Genomic DNA, 23,533 nt, shown 5'->3' on the forward strand with positions numbered 1-23,533 from the left:
CCACCGGCAGCTGGAGCCCTTCCAAATATTTCTGCAAATTCTGAATGCACATTATTCTGGTTCTACTTCTTTCTGTGCACTAGAATTGTTTTGTTTAGCATATTTCATTGTTTCTTTCTTTCAATTTTGGCATGAACCAAATCTGGACACTCAGTGCCTTTTGTTTATTTGCACCCCCCCTCTGGTCTGCCCACAACAACAAATTATAACCAAGTGTCACTAGGATTAATCATGAATGATCACCAATAGCAGTATTATTCACAATAGCCAAAAAGTGGAAACAAGCAAAATGCTACTAGTGAATAAATAAATGTGATATATCTGTAAAATAAAAAAGATTATAATAATTCACTATAGAAAGGAATGAAGCAGTGATTCATGCTGCAACATGATTGAACTTCAGAATCATTGTTCTAAGTAAGAGACACCAGGCAAGAAGCATCATGAATTTTATCATTCAACTTAAATAAAATGTCAAAAATAGGCCAATCTTAGAGATGGAAATGAGATGGAAAGTTGGCTAATATTAGTGGAGGGGAGAGGGAATAGGAGATGATAACAAGAGGTTAGTTTAGGTATTGTTGGGATAGAATTACTCTATTATTGATTGTGGTGGTAGTTTACAATTGCAAAGATACTGAAAATCATTAACTGTAAACTTAACTGCCTGAATAGTGTAATATGTGAATTATATGTAAATAAAGCTGTTACCAAAAATAAAAAATCAACACTCCATGTAGACTTTTTGTTGGCAGCCATGGAGACAGAAGTTTGTTTGAAGAAATGGTGGTAAAAATATTATGCACAAATTATATAAAACTAAAATGCAGTATCTCAGTTCTTACATGCTATACTCATCCAGTCGCCAAGCACAGTTCTAGACTATTTTTGGATATCCAAAGTTATCCATTGATGTCCAGTGACATTTTTGTTTGTTCGTTTCATCCTTTGTATTTACCCACCAGCATTTATCTAGGGAAAGCAAAGGAATACATTGTAGTTTTCCACTGTCATAAAATATTCCAGGAACATATTCTAACTTTATTTCACCACCTTTACTGCTTAGAAGGTAGTAAGATTACAGAGTTTGGGTCTCCAAGTTTCTGTTTTGATTACACATTGTCTGATCATAGAGGTATGTGCATCTCAGCTTCTGAATAAAGTGGGTGAGACTAAACTACAGCTGACTGTTAACTCTTTGTTATGTGGGTAGAAGCAGAAGTATCTCTTAATAGAGGAAGAATGTGAAGAAAGTTTATAACTAAACACTATGTAAATTACCTGATCAAATTGTGTTTGACAGGATTTGATAACTCCCTTTTACAGAAGCTGATTTTAATATTTTCTATGAATTTTTTTAACTTTAGATCCAGCTAAAGATCCATGCTTAAAGATGAAATGTAGTCATCATAAAGTATGCATTGCTCAAGATTCTCAGACAGCAGTCTGCATTAGTCACCGGAGGCTTACACACAGGTAAACACTGTTAAATCTAATCTCACTGATTGAACAGCACTCCTTATTGGGAATAACTGCAGAGTGTAAATATTTGACCGTGCCTGCTAATCTTTTATGCAGAATTTTATGAAACAGTTTCAGAAGCTTATTTGATACAATTATGATTCATTTAGGTTAAACATTGGAATCAATCACAATTACTATGGATTATAGAATTTGAGGCATATATTATTGAATAAAGAAGATCTTACAAAGATTATATTTAAATGTTATAGCTAAATGTTTGTGCTTTTTCAAAGTTTAGGGAACAGTTAGTTTTGTACCCACCATGTACTTTTGTTTATGGCTATTAAACCATCTTTATTTCCCTCAGGAGACAGTTGGAAAGTTAAAGGAGAAAAAATGATTGATGTTTATAAAAAGAGTTTAAAGGTCACTAAATAGGGATTTGGGACTTGAAACCTTCAGCACAACTTCTTTAGGAGGCACTGCTACTGGTGTAGTCCTTGCGTCAATTCCCTGGATGCTAAGTCACAGTTTCTAAAGAGGATGGGAGGATTTCAAGTATCTTACAACAACAATCACTGCTTCTGTAAGATAGGCTCTGTTTGCAGAAGGACCCATAATGTGGAAATAGTCTGTGTAGTTTGGTGCCGAGTCTTAAAATTTGAATATGCCACAATCAAAAGTGAATTCATTGGTTAACTGACTAAAACAAGTGGTGTATTCATTTTCTATATGATTTTTAAAGTTATTTTTGAGAGAATATTCTTTCTGTGATAATGGACTTAATGTATTGCTTTTAAATTGAATGAACAAAGAAAATTTTGCTCTTTGTTTATGCTCAGAGAAAAATTGGGTTTTTGGCTTTAGTGTACTTGCATGTAAATAAATTCTGTTACTCAAACACACCAACAGGAAGAGAATAAGAATATTGAAAAATAAGAATAAGAATATAAGTAGCATTTCTAGGAAACAGCTAATATTTAAGTTACATTGATGTTTCTTATAATGTAAGAGCACATGTACATGACACCCTCTTTTACATGCTGAGTGGATTAGGAGAAGTCTTTATTCCACAATGTTAACTCTATAGTGGCAGATTTCTATAACCAAAGGAGGTTGATGTAACAGAGGTCGGGGTTTTGGAAATGTGTTCAGTCAGAATAGAATCATGGTGTATCAGTAAAGTACTTTTGGAAATAAGAGAGAGAGGGAGTAGGAGAAAGAAGACAACAGTTTGGTGATATAAAGAACAAAAGACTTCTTGCAAATAACAATTCCATAAAGGCAGGGTACTACAGGAAAGCACAAAGGGGTGAAGCAGTTAACAGTGACATACCCCCCACAACCATGACTTTGATGTTAGTTTTACAGAGGGATAACAAAGCTTTGGGCCAGAAATTCATTTTTCTATTTAGGATTGTAAATTTCTTGGCATTTCCATTAATTAATCATGCAAATTAAAAAAATATTAGTATGTGAACGTGTGTATATTGGGGGTGAAATAAAAAGAGAAGGGTGTAAATAGGGATTTATATATGATCTCTCTCCTAAGTTGCAGAAACTAAGTTTATTTCCCATAAAAGCAAAAACTGTTCTATCACAAATTCTAGAGACTTTGGGAAAAATTTCTACGTGCAGACATTTAACAGCTTTCAAAAGGTTCACCTGCCACTTCAACTCTGGCCCCCTGAACCCAAGTCAAAGAGGAACAAAGACCTCACAATTAATGTCATGTCTGTGGCAGAGACACATCATCTTGACACTTCTTGGACACTGAAGCTAAAAGAGGTTAAACTAACTGACTCAGGGCTACAAAGCTAGACATTTTCAGAGCTTCAATTCCTATCTGTATTGATTGACGCCAGAGTCTATGCTTTTTACAACTGTGCTGTCTCATTCATTACTTCTCTGATTTGTTAAATGATTTAACTACATACAAAAACTTACTTAACATGATAAAGGCTAACAGAAACCAATAACCAAATGCCCCTTAGTACATATAATTGAAGGATCCTGAATAGGACACTACTGAAGCTTTGCCTTTGGTGTGGTGGAGCGGGGTTCAGAGGGGAGACTAATATGCTTTTAGTGCGTGAATTTCAAAATGTTTTATGTAAATAGTATTTGGTCCTGTTCTATTTCTGATAGAGACTATTTATAAATGTACACTCAATCCATGCTCTACTCAATAAATAAATCACTAGTTTCCAACAAATTGATTTTAAGATTAATATTTGATATGCTTTATTTGCTTGGAGGATGTCAGTACATAGTGAATGTTTATACAACACTTAGGGAAGAAGAGCTTTGCCAAGCACTTTGATCAATAAAAATGGCTAATATAAATAATCTAAATCTTAGATTTGAGGATTGTGTGTATTTGGGGGATGGGGTAGAGAAAGCAGAGAAAGATGGCTTAATTAATCAATTTTTGCCCATTTACACAGTTTAGAATAAGAATTGCTACCTTTTTCCATTTAAAGAAACAACTGAATTTTTCTTTCCTTGATCTCATAAAAGAGAAAGAAAATTTACTGTTCCTTTCTGCAGGGGATATACAGTTTTTCAAAGATGCTTTCCAGCCTCCTCTTCCCAATACTATATATCACACTCATTTCTTCATTGCCTTAGAATTTTAAACTTTTCATCTCAGAAGGCTCATGACATTTATAATAGTTTGTCAGATCTCAATCTCCTTTGACAGTCTGAAAGCTCAATGAAGGTAGGGTCTGCTTCTAATTTACTACTGTGTACCCAGATCTTGAATTACTGGCAAGTACATGTTTTCTTTGAGGAGTTTCGTAAAATATTGGTAGAATATTTAGGGAAGAATATTTTAACAAATAGTTTGATCAATTGAAGTGGTCAGTCTAGATAATCTAAGTTTAAACATTATTTTCTTTGTGCTTTGTGTATATTTGTTGAAAATGAATTAAGAAGGGTATAGGCATCAATCAACAAGTATGTTTTAATTGGCAGAATAAATGAATGCATGATTTACAGACTAGAAAAGAAGGATTTTTAAATATTTTATTTTACATTCTGGGATACATGTGCAGAAGGTGCAGGTTTGTTACATAGGTAAAGGTGTGCCATGGTGGTTTGCTGCACATTATCAGCCTATCACCACATGCATTGGCTATTTATCCTGATGATCTCCCTCCCCCTTCCCCCCACAGACGGGCCCCAGTGAGTGTTGTTCCCCTCCCTGTGTCCATGTGTTCTCATCGTTCAGCTCTCACTTATAACTGAGAACATGTGATATTAGGTTTTCTGTTCCTTTGCTGGTTTTCTGGGATGCTGGCTTCCAGCTCCATACATAATGCTTCACAGACATGATCTTGTTAAAGAGGAATATTTAAATATGAAACAAGGGATGTAACAATTGGTTTTATGAAACTGGTAGGTCCTCCACTTGGATTTGTAGATAACTGAAATAATTAGCAAATTTCTCCTTCCTTAGTGTTTTAAATAACAATAATTGTCCTCTGAAATCAGAAAATAACATGAATCATAGTTTTTACTTTAGCTTTGACCACTACTGCTGGTGTAAACCATCCAAATATGTGATGTTCAAAGTCATATATTTGGATATTGTCTCCTAATGTTTTTTTTCTGTGAAGAACTGGTCTCAAACAAGACGGTATCTTTGTATTGTGCTAAGATTCTTTTACCATTGTCATTTCCAGTTAAAAGAAAATAGTGTTATGAATAATGAGAAAGAACTTTAGCTGCAGCACGTTTTTCCAATATGGTCACCTAACCCTTTTTTTTTTTTTTTTTTTTTTTGAGACAGAGTTTCGCTCTTGTTACCCAGGCTGGAGTGCAATGGCGCCATCTCGGCTCACTGCTTCCTCCACCTCCTGGGTTCAGGCAATTCTCCTGCCTCAGCCTCCTGAGTAGCTAGGACTACAGGCATGCGCCACCATGCCCAGCTAATTTTTTGTATTTTTAATAGAGATGGGGTTTCACCATGTTGACCAGGATGGTCTCGATCTCTTGACCTCATGATCCACCCGCCTCGGTCTCCCAAAGTGCTGGGATTACAGGCATGAGCCACCGTGCCCGGCCACATAACCCATTATTTAGATGTTTTAATATGAAATACCCGATGGCTTTCCCAAGCTTTGAATGTGATCCACTTTTTGCATTGTTACCCTTGGAGACATTGCTGGTGATGCGGACAGCGAGTTGTTGTTTCATTGTTTTTGTAGATCCTGAGCAAGAAGCCCAGTGTTTTATGCTCCCCGACTGCCCTGCAGCTGCAGATAATTAACACTATTTCTAGATTAGTGTTGCTGGCACCAATCGATGCTGCTGATATTAAAAGAAAAAGGGTTGGCATAATAAGACAGAGGAAGGTTGGAGAAGCTGGTATAGGGCAAAACTAGCCATGTTAATTCTACCTAATTTACACGTAAGGATTAAAGAAAGGGAATCAATAAGGAAGTGCTTTTGACCTCCCAAGAAGCCATTACCTAGAAAATGATGAAACTAATAGAAAATGATACTTATCAAAACTCATTATCAAAAGAAAGCTGGTTCTAAAATTGATCTATTTTAACTATGCAATTTTGGAATTCGTGGTTTTTAATGACTATTTTTAAAACAAGACATAATTTATTTATATGATCACTAATTGAATAGTTACTTGCATTTTCTTTGTTGAAATATTGAAGACAGAAAGATTTAATTACAAAGCCTAAGTTATAGTAGAGTTCCACAAATGTTTGTCGAACTGAATTGAACTTATCATAATCATTTAAAAATGATGCTTCTATTCTTACAAGACATTTAGCTTCTGTGGAATATAAATGTATCAATAATATTTTCAGAGAGAATGAAATCTAGTATTTATTTTGTACTTAATATATGTAAAACTTTTTACTAGATGTCTTACATTGATTTAGCTTTTACAATGACATTGTTGTTTATATTAAGCATTATTATGCCCATACTGAGGTTCAGAGATTCTGGGTTTTCTGCCTGAGAATAGATAGATAGAAGCATAATTGATAGGGATGGATGGATGGATGGATAGATATAGATACATAGATAGATACAAATTATAGATTTCAGATTTAAAATTATGCCTATCTTGTTTATATATACATTCTTTTCCATAATTATCAATTTTATATATATGAACAGACGTTTATAGGTACTTAACTTTTCATAAATTTATTTTAGTTAGGATGATGAAGGTTTGCAAAACTTTTTAAAATTAGTTACATTTACAAATGGTCATTGCACTGTGGATAGTGAATTAGTATAACACTGACTCCTCTTCTTAAAACACAGATCACAACTGAACTTCACAGAGTTTTCTTTATGTCTGTAATTTGTATCTTTTTGCACACACACACATACACATACATACATGCATATGTGTGTATGATTCATTTAATCTTAGAGTAGTTGGAAGTAAGGTGAGTTACAGTTGTTATCCATATTTTACCTATGATAAAAGCTGAGACAGATAATTTATTTAATTTGTTCTATTGGTAATGTGGACATTAAACCTGGCCATTGTGGTTCTAGAATTTGTGGTCTTATTATGTTGTATTGTCTTATGTTACTTATAAAGCATGTTATATAAATGAGACATTCTTCTAAGCATTGTAGAATTGTTAATTCATGTTATCTTACCACAACCCTATATTTTTTAAAAAGAAATTTCTCTATATCTATTGCCTAATATATTCTCAGCATGTTTTAACCCACATTCTTTTATTGCTGGATATACAATATTTAGCTTCTCCTGTTATTTTGCTATCAAACTGAAGGGAGTATAATCTACCCTAGTTGAAAATTGCTTAATATCAGAAAATTCAACTACTTCAATTATACATCTTGATCAATCATCATGATTTGGTCAGGCTTTATGTTAGGTGTTATGCATTACAAAAACAGAAAGCATGTTTCTCATATATGAAAATAAGTCACAGGCTTGACTTTATTTTTGAAGTACAGTACACCTTATCATTATTGGGATATATTTCTTCTCCAGTTGAAAATCAGGAATCTATTGATTAAAGTCCAGCATCCTTCTCCTGGTACTCCATGACCTGGCCCAGGTAGCTTTAGAGCCTCCTCTGTGGTTTTCACCCAGTGATCCACTGCAGTTTTCTCACAGCAGGAAACTGATTCTGTAGAGCGCACAGAATGTGTTTCAGAGCCCAACGGGCGAGAACCAGAATGCCTAGCTTCCCGGTCTAGCCCCACTGTTCTTAGCTATGTAATCTTGGACAGGTTGCTCAAGCTCTGAGTACTTCAGACTTTTCTGCTGTAAAGTAGTTGTCATACAAATGGTACCTTCTGTGATGCTGTTTTAAGGATTAGTGACTTTATGTGCAAAAACCACTAGATCTATTTGTTCCATATTATGGAACAAGTAGGTCTTCCATATCATGGAACAAGTAGGTCTAGTTGTTTTTGCACATCCATAGGGATTTTGATAAGGTTACCTATTACTATTTTTTCCTAAACACATTGTATATTTTACGATCATGGGTGTGGGTTACGGCTGTGTTTTATTTTCTTGTGATATGTTCTGCCCATTTATTCCTTTGTTCTTCTGGCAGCCTCCATTTCTGAGAAGGCTTTTAGCATAATGGTTAATGGTATGTAATTTGAAGCCGAACTGACTGGCTTTGAAGTCTGGCTCCATCTCCCTTTCTCCAGAATGATTCTGAGGAAATTAAATTCTCACAGACTCAGTTTTCTTGTTTAAAAGATAGAGTGGGTAATTATACTATGTATCTCCCTCTGTTCTTGTGAGAATTAAAGACATAATTTGTGTAAAGCACTTTTGACAATGAAAGCACTCAATAAACATTAATTATTGAGAAAGGTCTATTCAGTCTTCCCTCCCAGCCCAAGGTAGAAATAAATGCTCCTCCGTCTTTGTGCCCATGACACATTAGAAATGCTTTTTAACCCACAGAGATTATAGTGATTTGTTTGTATATTTAATAGTTAATAGGTGAGTTGTTGGGTTGCCATTAACAAAGTATTTTAGAAAATTGATCTACTCCTGTCATGATTATAGGAGATGATATTTAAGATTACCTTACACATTAAATAAAAGGAAGGACATGATTTTGGCAATTGAGAGGAAGAGAATGGGAACAATGAGCCCTCATTGTGTTATAGAAAATGGGAGACAGATGTTTAAAGAGAAATAGCAAGGGGGGCAGGCATACCTTTGGTGGGTTAAAGATTATTAGACTACTTAAATTCAACAAATTGGCTGCCCTTAATGATTCTCTACTTTACATCCTTTGGCACTGCTCATGTCCCCATGACCAGAGAAGAGGAACTGTAGACCAGAAATTCCAAAATACAGAAGGATTCTAGATGCCTCAAGGAATGTCACACCTTTTATGAGTGAGCATAGCTAAGTCCTTGCATGTCCTGCCAGAGGGATTTTATTTCTCCACTGGGCCTAAAGATTCCTTCTGCTTAGCAGGAACCCTCCTGCGTTTGGAGGAATGAAATTCTAAGTCTGAGTATAGATCTTTCCGAGCTCTATTTGCCTTATACACTAGCTTTAAAGTCTGTCTAAAAGATTTGTAACGAGTGTGCCTCTGTGTGTACTTCTGAATCTCCTATACCAAGATTTCAGTTGTGAGAACAGGGTTTTAAATTGTGATGATCAGTAGATGGGGCAAATGGAGCAGCCACAAAAAAAAAAGTGCTATATGACACAGGGAATAGATGAAGGCCAGGTGGTGGTGTAATGTGAACAGTGAACGGAAGGAACTCCTTCACACAGAAGCCATTTCTCTGCCTTCCAACTAGGGCTTCATGAATGTCCCCTGTACATTCCCCTATACAAGGAAAAGAGTATGAATTGGGGGGAAAAGTATAGCAAAGGAAGTTTCAAGTATTTCTTGGGTTTCTTCTTGTTCCCCAAATAGACAAGAATCTGATATAAACCACTGAAGAGAGAAAAAATTGGATATTAACGAAGGTTACTTTTAAAGAAGTATTTTGGTTGGACCTTAATGTCTCTTAGTCAAACTTCCTTAAAAGACATGGACCTTAATATCTGTTAGTCAAATATCCTTAATAGATGAAGATTAAAATGCTCAGATTACAAAGTCCAATTACATTACTTAGGTTTCTGAATTGTAGAAAGGGAGATATTTACACAGGTATGTAATAGATACTTTTCATATAAAAGCAAAACCCTATTCTTTTGTCTATGAGAAAGAGAAAACTAGCTGCCTATTAAGAATAATGATTATTCTAGTTCTTCTAAATTGAATCCTTTCCTATGTTGCTTTAATTTATAATTTTGAAAGAACTGAGAAAAACTATGATTGTTTATTAGCTACACAGAAGAGGGTAGAAAAATATTATACAAAGGTGGTATAAGTGATAGCAATTTAAAAACTTTTATTTTTAAAATTTAACACTTACAAAAACAACATGTGAATAAGGTAACAACTCCATAGGATAGAAAAGGGAGTACAGATTTGATTCCTTCCCTGCTTCCCCCGACCACTCAGTTCTACTCCTACACTTCCAGAAATTATCTACACACACACTCACAGACATTTACACAGACACACTTACCTCCAAATGGGAATATTTATGCATGTTTTTATGCCTTGTTTTAATATAACATGCTTTGGACATTTGCAATTCAACAAATGCATTTTATCTCATTTCTTTAAATGGCCATAAAGAAATCCATTCAGGACTATCCCACAATTTACTTAATACTTTATTGATGGACATTAGGGTTAGTTCTAGTTTCTTTTATTATGGTGCTTTGTACAACACTATTCCACATGTATCTTTGTATACATGTGTATGAAAATTTTTGCCATAAATTTCTAGTAATTGGATTGCTATGTCAAAAAGAAAATATGTTTAAATATTAATATATATTGTCCGACACCCTCCAAAGGAGAGTGTACCAATTTCTCTACTGTAAACAAGATGCTGGTGCCTGTTGTTTCACACCTTCACCAGTAAAGAATACTGTTTAGACATTGGTAATTTTGAGTTTTCAACTGTTACAGTTTATTTTTTATTTAAAATTGGTAGGGGCTGGGCACCAGTGGCTCATGTCTGTAATCCCAGCACTTTGGGAGACTGAGGTGGGCAGATCACTTGAGCCCAGGAGTTTGAGATGAGCCTGTTCAACATGGTAAAACCCCATGTCTACTAAAAATACAAAAATTAGCAGGGTGTGGTAGTGCATGCCTATAATCCAAGATAATCAGGAGGCTGAGGCACCAGAAATCTCTTGAGCTGGGGAAGCAAAGGTTTCAGTGAGCTGAGATTGCACCATTGCACTACAGGCTGGTTGACAGAGGGAAACTCTTTCTCGAAAAATAAATATGTAAAAATAAAAGTCACATTATCTCTTCAGTTTCAGGAATGAATGTATGTGTGTGTGCCTTTAATAATGGAGTGGCTATGCAGATAGTGTTGGTGGTTTGATATCAGCCATTACCTCTAAGTTGTAACATGGTGAATCATGGTAAAAAAAAAATAGTGGTGAATTAAAAGAAATTGACTATACTGATAACATTTTTTGGAACTTAAGCAATTTTTTTTCGGAGACGAGGATAGTTTTAGCACAAGATAAGGAGACTTAAGATGCTCAACAGTGGAAAAGAAGAACTGGATCTTCAAGCTGCAACAAAATGTGCATAATTTATTTACTTCCACTATTATTTAGACCTCTTGCTTTTAAAGCAATTAGTGCTTGATGGGCAGGTACTATAATGAATTTAATTAGTGCTTTACATGTTTCTGTTTTTGGTAATCTTTGTTGGTGGGGTATTTCTCATTCTAAATATTTCTCTCTCCAGTTAATTATATTTTTTAAATGTTAGAGTATTTAATATTATCATTCTTAATAATGTGATTTCCAGTGATCAATTGGAATGATGGTTGCTATTAATTAACAAATTTATTTTATTTTGTGACATTTTAAATATTAAATCCAAACCTGCTGTTACTGAGCCTGTATTAAAGAATCCAACATTTTGGGTAAATTACAGCTAAATCTCCTGCTAGCCAACTGTTGGAAAAGACACAACTGGTTTTCTGGGTAATGGACATTAAGTGCTGGAGCATATTGATTTTTAAACTTTGTAGAAAACCTTTTTTCTTGTTGCTGACTAATGTAGATAAATAATTAGGAAATTAGTAGTCATTGCTGCTATATTTCAGTCTGAATAATCTTTCTATTCCTGTATCTTGCTTAATTTTACTTATCTTCTTTAAATTTCTTTAAAATATTTTCAAGAATGTTTTTTTCACATTGGACCTATCTAGTGTCAAAATATGGAGCTCAATTTACTTCTTATTTATTTCTGTCCTTACATTGTGATTTTGAGTATGTAATTTGTACTCATTGGTATTTAGTTTTGGGCAGAGAGACAGCTAGCCATAAAACAAAGGATATATTCCTCTTTCACAGAGTAGACTTGTTTCTGGAAAGTGCCTTCGAGGCCAGGTACTAGTTTCCAACCACTCTTCCCACCAGCCCTGATGTATCTGTGAAATCATGGGACTATGTTTTACTTGTCAAAACAGAACAAAAGTAATGCTTATCACTTGGGAGTTCAGATGGTTAAGATATGGGTATCACTGCTTCCTCCCTCTCTCTGGACCTATAAGATGAAAGCAGATAATTTTGAGACCTAAGGGATGACATAATCACTTATATAATGAAATTTATATTCGGAATCACCACAGGAATGATCATCCAAGAAATAGCCTCATTGGCCTATTATATGAAAGAAAAATAAGCATTTGTATTAAGACACTGAACTTTTAAGATGTGTGATAGTAGCTATCATTATCCTGATTAATAATTCTATTTGAAATCTACTACCAAGAAAATTTAAGAATTAATTGATGGTGGAAAAATTATAGACATATGTGATGGAATCTTAGTAACTATCTCATCAAATTTTATGTTAGTTACAAGTAAAGTAGACTGTATAAGTGTTTGAAGAACTTGTCTACTGGGGACCAGATGTAGATATGCCCTAATAATCGCACATAATTAATTTGCAAATGTAAACACTTTACTCCCACAGACAAAACTGTAGCACATAAAACACAAGAAATACTGGAATTTCCAGATGATCATAAAATGTTAGTCATAAAATAATTATCATAAATATTACTATCATAAAATAATTCATTAAACTTAGAGGGATTTTGCTTATTATAAAGGCTTTATATAAAAACAGAATATAAAATATATTAACTTAAGCCTGGGTCACAGATACTTAACACATAATTATTTAAGTCAGGAGTAAAGTATATTCATCTGTAGTGACATGAAGACAGACACACATATTCAGTAATAATGTGTGCAACATAGAAATCTAGATTTCAGTCATAAATGTATTAATAAATAGATAGCTGTGTGACTCTGGACAATCCAGTTAACAGGCAGCTAGCTATGGCAGCAAATAATTGGAGGCTTTGAAATCCAACAGGCCTACTGCTTTAGTGACAAAATACCAACAGGGGTTGAGTACATTCTTTATCATTTTTGTAGGTTTCTTTCCTCTTGTTTTAGCATCAGGTTGACTGAGATGTATCTAGGGTTTGGATGTAACTGTAATAAACTAATTTTAGATATAGAAAATTCTTTAGAGAAATTCATCCTGCATTCTAAATGTAAGGTAAAGATTTTCATGATTGTGAAAATGATAAGAAAGAGGATTAGGTTGAGAATCATAGAAATAACAATACCTGCTATTGATAAGAGTTTACTAGGAAATTTATAGGTACTTTACATGTGTTACTTTATTTTGTAGTTACTATCATTATCCTCCTTTTACAGGTTAAGACACTAAAGCTCAGTTAATATTAATTAAAAAGGCTACACCAGTATTAAGTGCCATAGATAGGAATTGAATTTAGATCTGTTCAATTTCAAAGCTTCCAACTATCTGCTGCCTAGTAACTCCATTATTAGTTGCCTGTTAACTGACTTATCCACAGTCACACAGCTGTGGGCACAAATATATTTCTTATATTTGACACTAAAATACACATATTATTATTGAATCCTATGTGGCTGTCTTGATACTACTACAGATGAATATGCTGTATTCCTAACTGGACCATTCACATTTTCTGCTAATAGTTCTGTGTCAGGAATCAATTTATATCTCTGTTTATAAAATGCTATTGTAAAACTCTGTTTACATTAAGCTTTATATTACTGTCTTCCTTTTTTTTCTCCATGAGAAAACTCAGTATTTTGTTCACAAAGAAAGTAAAAAGCATCCAGTTGGGTCTTTTCTGATTTTGCTTACTAAGTTATGGAGATACCAGTTTAATTAATAGTCATGAAACACTCGGGACAGTGGTTTCTATTCTTATTGTTGCTTTTAGTGTTGTTACTATTATTGTTACAAACCATAACCTTCATCATCCTCTTCTATATATCCCATATCCATCAGTTTATGCTCTCAGCTCTAGAAGCATCAATTCTTTTCTTTGTATTTCTTGCTCTAACAATTATTGCTTGGTATAATATTTTTAATCTTTCTGTATCTGCTAGCTTATTGCTTAGCATATATGAACAAATTAAAATTTCTGTAATGATTTTTTTAAAGCAAGCATACAAAAATTCCACATAGTCTACAATGTAGGAGGAGAAAAGAACTCTACATCCTCTCTTTAGCTATGGTTTCCTTCTAATTCATATTGTGCAATTATGCTGCTCTTTTTGGGTGCATATTTTAGAAAAATTTTTTTTTATTCTTTTGACTCCTATTTGTTTTTCCACTTGCCACACATTATAAAAAATTTCAACAAGTTATGTAGTCTTTCTGTAAATAGAGACTTTTACCTCATCTAACGTGATTAATTATTAATTTGGATTGTTTATGCAGCTAAAGCTGTGAAACTCCTTTTCCTCAGGACATTGGCAACTTCTATGCTGCCAAATTTATTGTTTAGTGTTTTTCTGTTACTTGAGATTTCTACTGAATTCATTTACTCAAAATTTGTTTATCACTGAACACATGTATTGAGCATCTACTGTGAGCCAATAGTGCATAGAGGCTCTTGGATTATCATATTAGATGGACAAAGAAAGCCTCTAATCTTGTTACTTTCGCACTTTGCAGTGGAAGACAGACAATAAAGAAATCATGCAATACACAATGTAATTTAATATAATGATCAGTGTCAACACAATTATAGAGGTGACTGAGGGAAGAGGCAGGGTCAGAGCAGTTAAGTAAGCTTTTTCATTATAGAAAATATCTGAAGACTTGCTTGAGTGAAAAGAAATGAGTCATTTTCAGATATCAGGGAATAGTGAGCCAGACACAGGGAACAGAGATTGCAAAGATTTTGTAGCAGAAACAGACTTGGAATGTGCCCATAACACAGTGAAATAGTCAGTATGTAAAACAGTGAAATGGCCAGTTTTGTCATGAAAGAAGTAAGATATCAGGTCCAAAACTGCACAGCACTCAGATCTTATAGAGCTTTGAAGCTGTGTAAAGGGGAATTTTATCATAAATGTAACCGGGAAACCATGGGAGGGCTTTGGTCAAAATACAAATAAGAAAAGTGTTTCATTTGCAAAGGATCACGGCAGGTGCTGTGAGAAGCAACAGTGAAATTCTAGGTCCAGCTAGTCAGAGGGTGAGGGCAGTAACTCTGCGGGGAAGATTCTGGTGGTGCAGTGGGATGGGTGAGAGTACTAGTGTACGGAATGCATTTGGACAGTCAAACCAAATAGACTTGAGGATGAGTTGCATATCTCATGTTGGTATGTGTGCACGTGTATGTGTTGTGGAAGAAAGTTGTGAATCTATAATAAATAATTACAAATAGCCTATTATTGTTGAAATGGCTATGGAAAATCACTAGAGTAAAGTCGTGACAGTGATATATCAACCTGGATATGTGATTTTATTTCTTGTCTCAGAGATTAGAGTCCCTTTTATTGCTGCCCTAGTTTTCCCATTTCACTTGCTGGTAGTGATCATAAATTGCGAGCCTGCTTTTGTGATGGTGGTACACATCACAGGGTTCAGGAATTCTTCATTCATGTGCTGTAAAATTATGAATGGTAAGATGGCTTGGAAACATGAGGGTCTAATCCTGAGGAGGTGCAGATTTCCCAGCCAATCACCGTGGACAGGCTGGTGGGACACTGTGACTAGGCAGTCTGTGTGATATGTGTTTCTCTTTAGGAAGGATATTTGATATTATCATTGGGAATCCCATTACAATCATATGGAGTTTAGGAGGACAGTTTCTCCAACTCAGGAAAGAGACTTTTTAATAAGTGTCTGTGTGTCAGGGTTGGGTAGGATGGGTAACCCTCTAACACTCTAGCATCCATGCTATGAGCAAAAGCTCCTGTGGAAAACATGACAAAAAGATTTTTCAATTATTATTTTAACTTATGATTGACATAATAATTACACACATAAAAAGAAATTCTTGAACAAGTGAAACATGATAAAATTTGACTTTGAGATGTTTTGCTTTCCAGGGTTTTACTTTGTCTTTGAAACACGAAGATATATGAAATAATAGTGTTTTAGGCTTGGAAAATTTGGAACAGTTAAGTTTGGAGTGAAATTATTTCATTTACAGTTTCTGTGATGTAAAATTTTATATATTTTGACACACTATTATAGATTAAAAGCAGAAAGATCTGTTAAACTTTTAGCACCTAGGGACGGAAAATATAATATCATGTTAACTTTATCTGTTCCTTTTTTTGAATGTACTAAACCAAAGTGGAAATGTTGATATCCTAATATTTGTACAATTACAATTTTCTATTAAGATACAAGAGGCATCTGCTTATCTACTCTTCCCATTTAGCTTCATAGAATAAATTATTCTCATTCCAAGAAATGGCCTCTGTGTTTCTTTTAATGTGAAAACAAAATTGCTTGTGTTGTCAACTAATTATATAATGCTGGCGTTAATGTGAATGCCAGAAAATGTGGTTCATTATTATCATTTTATAGTCACACCCAATATTGAAACTTTGTAATACTGTAGACCAGGTTCCAAGGATTATTATTATTGAGATGCTTTTCAACCCAAGAAATTCTAACATTGAGGACAGCATTCAGTCCTGAATGTTTGCTAAAAGCAGATAATGAGTACAAAGTTATATGTTTTCTGTGAACAGCCTTTCTTTTAAGGGAGATGTGTACTATTATTTTATTTTTAATTGAGACATTATTATACATATTTTATATCATGGTAAGTAACATATTAATCACCTCAGATTTGATCACTTCTTCCTGTTGAGAGGATTTAAAATCCTGTCTTCTGGCTAATGAAAAATATACACTAAATTATTAACTATATTCATTCTACACAGCTATAAAACACTAAAATTTATTTCTCCTATCTAGAGGTAATTTTATTTATGTTTAACAACCTCTTCCTTTAGGGAAACATGGATGAGCCCAGAGGGTGTTACAGTAAGTGAAAAAAGTCAAGGCATAAGAAGGTAAATATCACATTATCAGTCATATGTAGGAACTAATGAAGTTGGGGTCATAGAAGTAGAGAGTAGAACTGTGACTATTAAAGGCTGAAAAGATAAGGAGGAGGGAAGATAATACTCATTTAAATATAAATATAAAATAATATAAAGAAGTAAATAATAGGTTTCGGTTATATGCAGTCCTGTGCCATGCTGTGTATATAAAACAAGCAGGAAACAAAAAGGCAAAAACTGGCAGGAATAAAATTAGTAGTCATTAAAATGATCTCTTTTCAGCCACACAATGGCTTAGTTTTCCACCTTGGGGTATAGACTCAATTCTACGTGTAAAAAGTCCTGAAAGTTAATGATTGCATTATTAGAATGCAAATACATTTTATATAGTTGCACAATTCGTCCTTACTAACAACAACTCCACTAATGCTTAATGGACAGTTTGCTCCAGAAAGAACTTGGGGAAAAGGGTTTGTTAAATCACAATATTGCCCCTTATCCTAAGTTATAATTGGCTGCTATCCTAGTTCCTAGGAATGTTTTATTTGAGTGCAAGTATGGCCTCAAAATACAGGGCCACTGTGTTCTTCATAAATGATCTAAAAAAATAAATATGGCTTGCATTTAGTGAGTCAAAGGTCTAGTTATTTTCAATGTATATAGAAATGTAAACATAATAAATCCAAAGTGCATTTTCTCCCTTTAGTAAAATTCATAATTTTTTTGATATTTATATGGATAATCCTAAAATGTGATTTTTACCTATAGGAGTTATTTGTAATGCATTTATTATTATGTGATATTGCAAATATGTGCTCAGATTTTTCTACATAAAAGATGGATAAAAGAGATATGAAGTCACTAGAAGGCAGTTTTGTGTCATCGGTAAACTCTGTATTGATCATATGATGTATCTTCCGCTGTAGTGATGGCAGCAAAGGCAGTTTTGTGCCATCGGTAAACTCTGTATTGATCATATGATGTATCTTCCGCTGTAGTGATGGCAGCAAAGGCAGTTTTGTGTCATCAGTAAACTCTGTATTGATGGTTTAGTGTATCTTCCACTGTAGTGACTTCAGCAAAGACAGTTTCATGTTACAGTAAACTCTGTATTGATGGATTGGTTTATCTTCCAGTGTAGTGATGGCACCAAAGGCAGTTTTGTGTCACTGATAAACTGTATGTTTATCTTCCACTGTAGTGATGGCAGCAAAGGCAGTTTTGCATCATTGGTAAACTCTGTATTGATGGTTTGGTAAATCTTCCACTGTAAGGATGGCAGCAAAAACAGTTTTCTGTCATCAGTAAACTCTGTATTGATTGTATGGTATATCTTCCACTCTAGTTATGGCAGCAAAGGCAGTTTTGTGTCATCATTAAACTCTGTATTGATCATATGGTATATCTTCCACTGTAGTGATGGCAGCAGCCACCCGTCTGTAGCAGCCTCTGTGAAGACATTGGCTGCAATGGGAGGCGTGGCTGGGGCCACATGTTCCAAGGAGCCAGTAGGGAGTCAGGAACACTGGGAGCCTGGCACCCTACTGAGTCAGCAGAGTGAGAGCACTGTGTTCCTGGGCATAGCTGCAGCCAGCCAACTGCAGCTCTAGACCCAAGCATCGCTGCACTCGGGGGCCCAGGAATCCCCATGTCCACACAGACTGGGAAGTACCTGCTCCCACTTCCTGGCCTCTCCCCATTCTGACATCTGCTCTATGGTGTGGTAAAGCTGCTGAGCATGTGCAAGATGAGGGAAGTGCTGACACACTACAACCCTGCCACCTCAGCTCCCACCAGACTTTGGGTGCTGACAAGTGCAAGAGGGAGGCCGGGGTTGCTGAGACCTGCTAGCATGGGCCTGCAAGCACCCCATGGTGCAGACATTCAAGGTGCCATAGATGACATAATTGATAAATGGCAGAGTCAGACAGGTTCCTGGTCAGGAAGGGGTGAGTCCCTGATGAAACCACTCTTTCAAGCCAAGAACAACTTGAACCCTGGGGGCTGGGCTGCTAATCCTGGATGAAGTCAGTGGACAGGTTTAGAACTTATGGTGCATTTTCCAGACCTATCCATAGCCTCCCATGGACCAATCAACATGCACTTCCTTCTGAGCCCATAAAAACCCCGGACTCAGCCAGGCTCACACAAATACTGCAACTACCAGCTACAGAAGGAGCTACCCACTTCAGGTCTCTTCTGCTTGTCGAGATGACATGCCTGCAGAAAGAAGCTACCCACTACAGGTCTCCTCTGGGCTTAGAGCTAGACACTCATTGGGACGACCTGCCTCCAGAAAAGAGCTACCCACTTTAGGTCCCCTGAGGGCAGTTCTATTGCTCAATAAAGCTCTTCTCTGCCTTGCTCACCCTCCAGTTGTCCATGTGCCTCATTCTTCCTGGACTGGGACAAGAACTCAGGACCTGCCAAATGCTATAACTAAAATAGCTTTAATACAAACAGGGCTGAAACACACCCCCACCCCAACTCACCATGTTGTGGGTGGCAGAAAGGAGAGAAGAGCTGTGGTCATTTTGGGAGCCCAGACCTAGGGGCTCCCCAAGCAGGGCTATGACACCCTCTTTGGAGCTTTGGGGTTTCTGGTGTCTCCAAGTTCTGGGCACCATCACATTCCACTCAACCAGACACAGGTGCTACAGTAGAAGCTGCTTGCAGTGCATCTGATTGAGCCACTTGCTTGCATGGAGCCAATGCCTGTGCCAGAGCCTGAAGCTGTGCACCCTGCTGCAGCTCCTGGTTTGCCTAGCTGTGCACAGCAGCTGGACCCCACATTTGCTCATTCATGTACCCCTCACCACTCTGCTTCTGGCTTTACGTTGGTAGATGTGGGACATGGGCTGGTAGCATGAGCCAAGCACAGCCTGCCAGGCTGAGTGGGTGGAAGGAGCCCAGAGGGCCTGAGCAAAACTTGGTCAAAGGCACCACCAGCCACAGAGATTTTGTGCTGGAAAAGTGACACCCAAAGGATTCTGTGACACTGGTGAGCTCTCAGTTGATACAATCAAGCAAATTCTTGGTAATGGTAATGGAGAATGATTAAGGAAGATGCTATTGTATCTCTTTGTTCATTTATTTGACAATTATTCATTACTGCAATATGCCAGATATTATAGGCCTGCCAAATGCTAATGAATAAAAGAGATGCACATATTGCTCTTCTGCAGACTAACATCTAATATGTTTTTCTTTAAATGAAGAATATATATATATATAGCATAAAATTCTTGCTATGAAGTTCATCATGAAAATGAAGTTGGTATGATATCAAAATTGGCAGAGTTGTCAGGTCTTTAAAGGTATTGCCATCAAAGCATGAACACAGAGAACTAAGTGGAAGTCATCAGACAAAACACCAGAAGAAGAGTGAGGCAAAGGAGATAGCTTGTGAACAGGCCCTAAGGAAGAAAAAACTTGATGTGTTTGAGAAACTGAAGGGGAGAGGAACAAGAATCTAGAGTTCCATTTCGAACTTGTTAAATTTATAAAGCTCATGTGGTAACCAGTAAAGATGTGAAGTAAGGTGGGTGGGAGGTTACAGTTAAAAGAGTTCAACCTAGAGACTGATTTCAACACATGAATATTAAAACTCATGGAAATCGATGAGAACATTTAAGGAGAGACTGAAGAAAAGAAAGAGAATAGATCCCTGGGAAATTCCAACTCTTTAGAGGTAGACATTGTGGAAGAGTCTACAAAAAAGACTGGGAAGGAACAACTGATGAAATAGGAAGATGATACAGAGTCCCTGGTGTAACAAGAGCCAAGAAAAATTTTAAGATGTAGTGTGTTGTTGATTGTGGTTGTTCTGCAAAAAAGTTAAAAGAGATAATTACAGTTCTTCCCACCATCCTGGCTCCTGTGGAGGCCTGCTGGGAACAGGACTTCTAGAAGGAACTGTGTCTAGAAGGCTGTGGTCTAAGGCCATTTTTGCCAGCTAACCAAAGGGAGCACACAGTTCTTCATAAAATTGAAGGTATTTGTGCCCAAGATGAAACAGAATTCTATTTGGAAAAGAGATACACTCACATATACAAAGCAAAGAAAAACACAGTGACTTCCGGCAGCAAACCACACAAAACCAGAGTAATCTGGGGAAAGGTAACTCTGACCCATGGAAACAGTGGCATGATTCATGCCAAATGCTGAAACAACCTTCCTACTAAGGCTATTGGACACAGAATCCAAGTAATGCTGTATCCTTCAAGGATTTATCTAATGAAAAGTCAATAAATAAGGGTGGATTTGTACAAAAAAAGAGAGAAAGAGAGATAATTCCAGAAAAATATTACCATTAAATTTGGCAATTTGTAATTGGTATTCAGAGCAGAGTAGTTGGAGGAATGAAGAGAAAATAGGAAATTAGAAATTAGATTTGGGGGGAAAAAAAACAATGAGAATGTCTCGTTAGAAATCAAGAAGTTTTGTACTGTTTTATGTTGTTTTATGGCAGGGTTGGAGTTTACCACTAGAGACTGTTTTTAATTGTTGGGGTGTTCATTAAAGCAGGAGAGATCAATGGTGCAGGAGAAAGAGGGGCAGAGTCTTTGAGACAATGAGAAGAGAGGGACCCTGCAAATGGATGGATGCATGGGGCTTACTCTGGGTAGAAATAAGAGCTGTTTATCAGTCTCACCAGAAATAAGGAAGACATCTGCAGAGATGCATGTAAATCTGTGGCTCTTAAATTATGAAAGGAATTTTTTTCCCCAAGAACCTTCCATAACATAGCAAGTATTTGGAAAACTTAATTATAATTATTGTTCTAATTGTTATTTGAATAAAAATACATTCACATGTTTCACAATTCAAAATGTGCTAAGATATGTACAGGAAAATGTCTCCTTCCCACACTCATATCCCTTTCCTGGAAGACATATTTTTGATGTCTTCTGAAAATTTTTAGAAATATTTTATTCACATGCAAACAAATACATTTTATTATTTTATTTTTTCCCTTTAATTTTCTATTGTCTTCACTTTGTATATGAGTGTGTATTGTATGTTCACACTCAATAAGTTATTTTGACATCATACTTAGCAAGTAAAACTATCTTACCTTTTCTCCTCTTCCTCCCTTCCTTCTCCTCCTCCTCTCATTCCTTCTCCTCCTTCTCCTTCAGAGTTACATTGCATGCCTTATTACTGTTTTTTTTTTCAGTTTTTGTTACTGCATTTTAGGTTTTTGGGTACATGTGAAGAACATGCAAGATTGTTGCATAGGTACACACATGGCAGTGTGATGTGCTGCCTTCCTCCCCATCACCTATATCTGGCATTTCTCCCCATGCTGCCTCTCCCGAACTTCCTACCACCGCTGTCTCTCCTCTATTTTCCCCCTACAGACCCCAGAGTGTGATGCTCCCCTCCTTGTGTCCATCTATTCTTATTGTTCAACACCAACCTATGAGTGAGAACATGCGGTGTTTGATTTTCTGTTCTTGTGTCACTTTGCTGAGTATGATGGTTTCCAGGTTCATCCATTTCCCTATAAAGACATAAACTCGATTTGAGCTCTCTTTGAGTCCGTGGAGAGGTGAGTCGGAGCTGCATTTCCAGACTGATCTGTGTTGCCCACGGAACGGGGAGATTCCCAAGTATAGGGGAGACGCTGGACGCCTGAAGTGCCTCTGCCTGGCGAAGCTGGCAGCCGGGGTGGTGGCGGCCGGCCCTGCCAATCGCTCCCTGCAAGGCGTGCTTGTCCGGGTGCCCTGTTGAGCCGGCAACCTGAGACTTGAGAGGGCTGGACTTGAGACTGAGTGAGACTTGGACAGTGGGCCCGCCCAGGGGATTGCAGGGAAAGAGCGTTTGGGCTAGCCCAGTGGGACGAACAAGACCGCGATTTCAAGCGATCCCCATGCAGTCGGTCTGAGACGCTCTGTGGGGGAGGGGCGTCAACCATTACCGAGGCAACCCGCACCAACTGTGATACAGGCCCACTGCTGAGGCAGCCTGCCATTGCCGAGGCAACCCGCTAAAACAGAGAGACTCTGCCTCAGGGCGTAGCGGAGACCACAGAAGAACAGCAGAGCTTGCCCTAGCAGGGCGAGCCTCACAACAGCAGGGCGGAGCCTTGGCAGGCAAACAGTGGCTAGTCAGCCTCCTAGCTGGGCAGGACACCTCAACGAACATCCAAAAACAAAGCCTGAACACCCCAACACAGAGCATATGAGAAAAAAGGGGTTTTTGTAATGAGCTCTGTTGCAGCAGAATCAAACATAGCAGCCTAACAGCCCTGAATGAACAACAGAGATCACAGCTCAGCAATTGAGCTCCTATGCAGTACAGACTGTCTCCTCAAGCAGCTCCCTGACCCCTCTATATCCAAAAGACTGACATTTGGCAGGCATCATTCTGGGACAAAGATAGCAGAAAAAGAAACTGGTAGCATCCCTCATTGTGCCACAGCTGCTAGAGGTGCACCCCAGACAAGCAGGGCCTGGAGTGGACCTCAGCAGTCATACAGCGAAGGGGTTAGACTGGTAGAAGGAAAACCAAGTAACAGAAATACTTCATCATCAACAATCTGGGTGTCCACTCAGAGACCCAACCGAAAGGTCAGCAACT

At 36.8% G+C, this 23,533-nt stretch overlaps 1 protein-coding gene across 4 annotated transcripts in view; it reads left to right on the top strand.

Moving 5' to 3' along the window:
- SPOCK3 (SPARC (osteonectin), cwcv and kazal like domains proteoglycan 3) overlaps window positions 1-23,533 on the top strand; it is a 670,557-nt gene that overhangs the window by 301,753 nt on the left and 345,271 nt on the right. For all 4 annotated transcript variants that reach the window (XM_054252809.2, XM_008992482.5, XM_078366313.1 and 1 more), the window contains one exon: window positions 1,368-1,476. In XM_054252809.2, coding sequence (XP_054108784.1) covers window positions 1,368-1,476 — 109 coding nt within the window. The remainder of the gene's footprint in view (window positions 1-1,367; window positions 1,477-23,533) is intronic.

Source organism: Callithrix jacchus, chromosome 3 (genome assembly GCF_049354715.1).
Source record: "Callithrix jacchus isolate 240 chromosome 3, calJac240_pri, whole genome shotgun sequence".
NCBI classification, from domain to species: domain Eukaryota; kingdom Metazoa; phylum Chordata; class Mammalia; order Primates; family Cebidae; genus Callithrix; species Callithrix jacchus.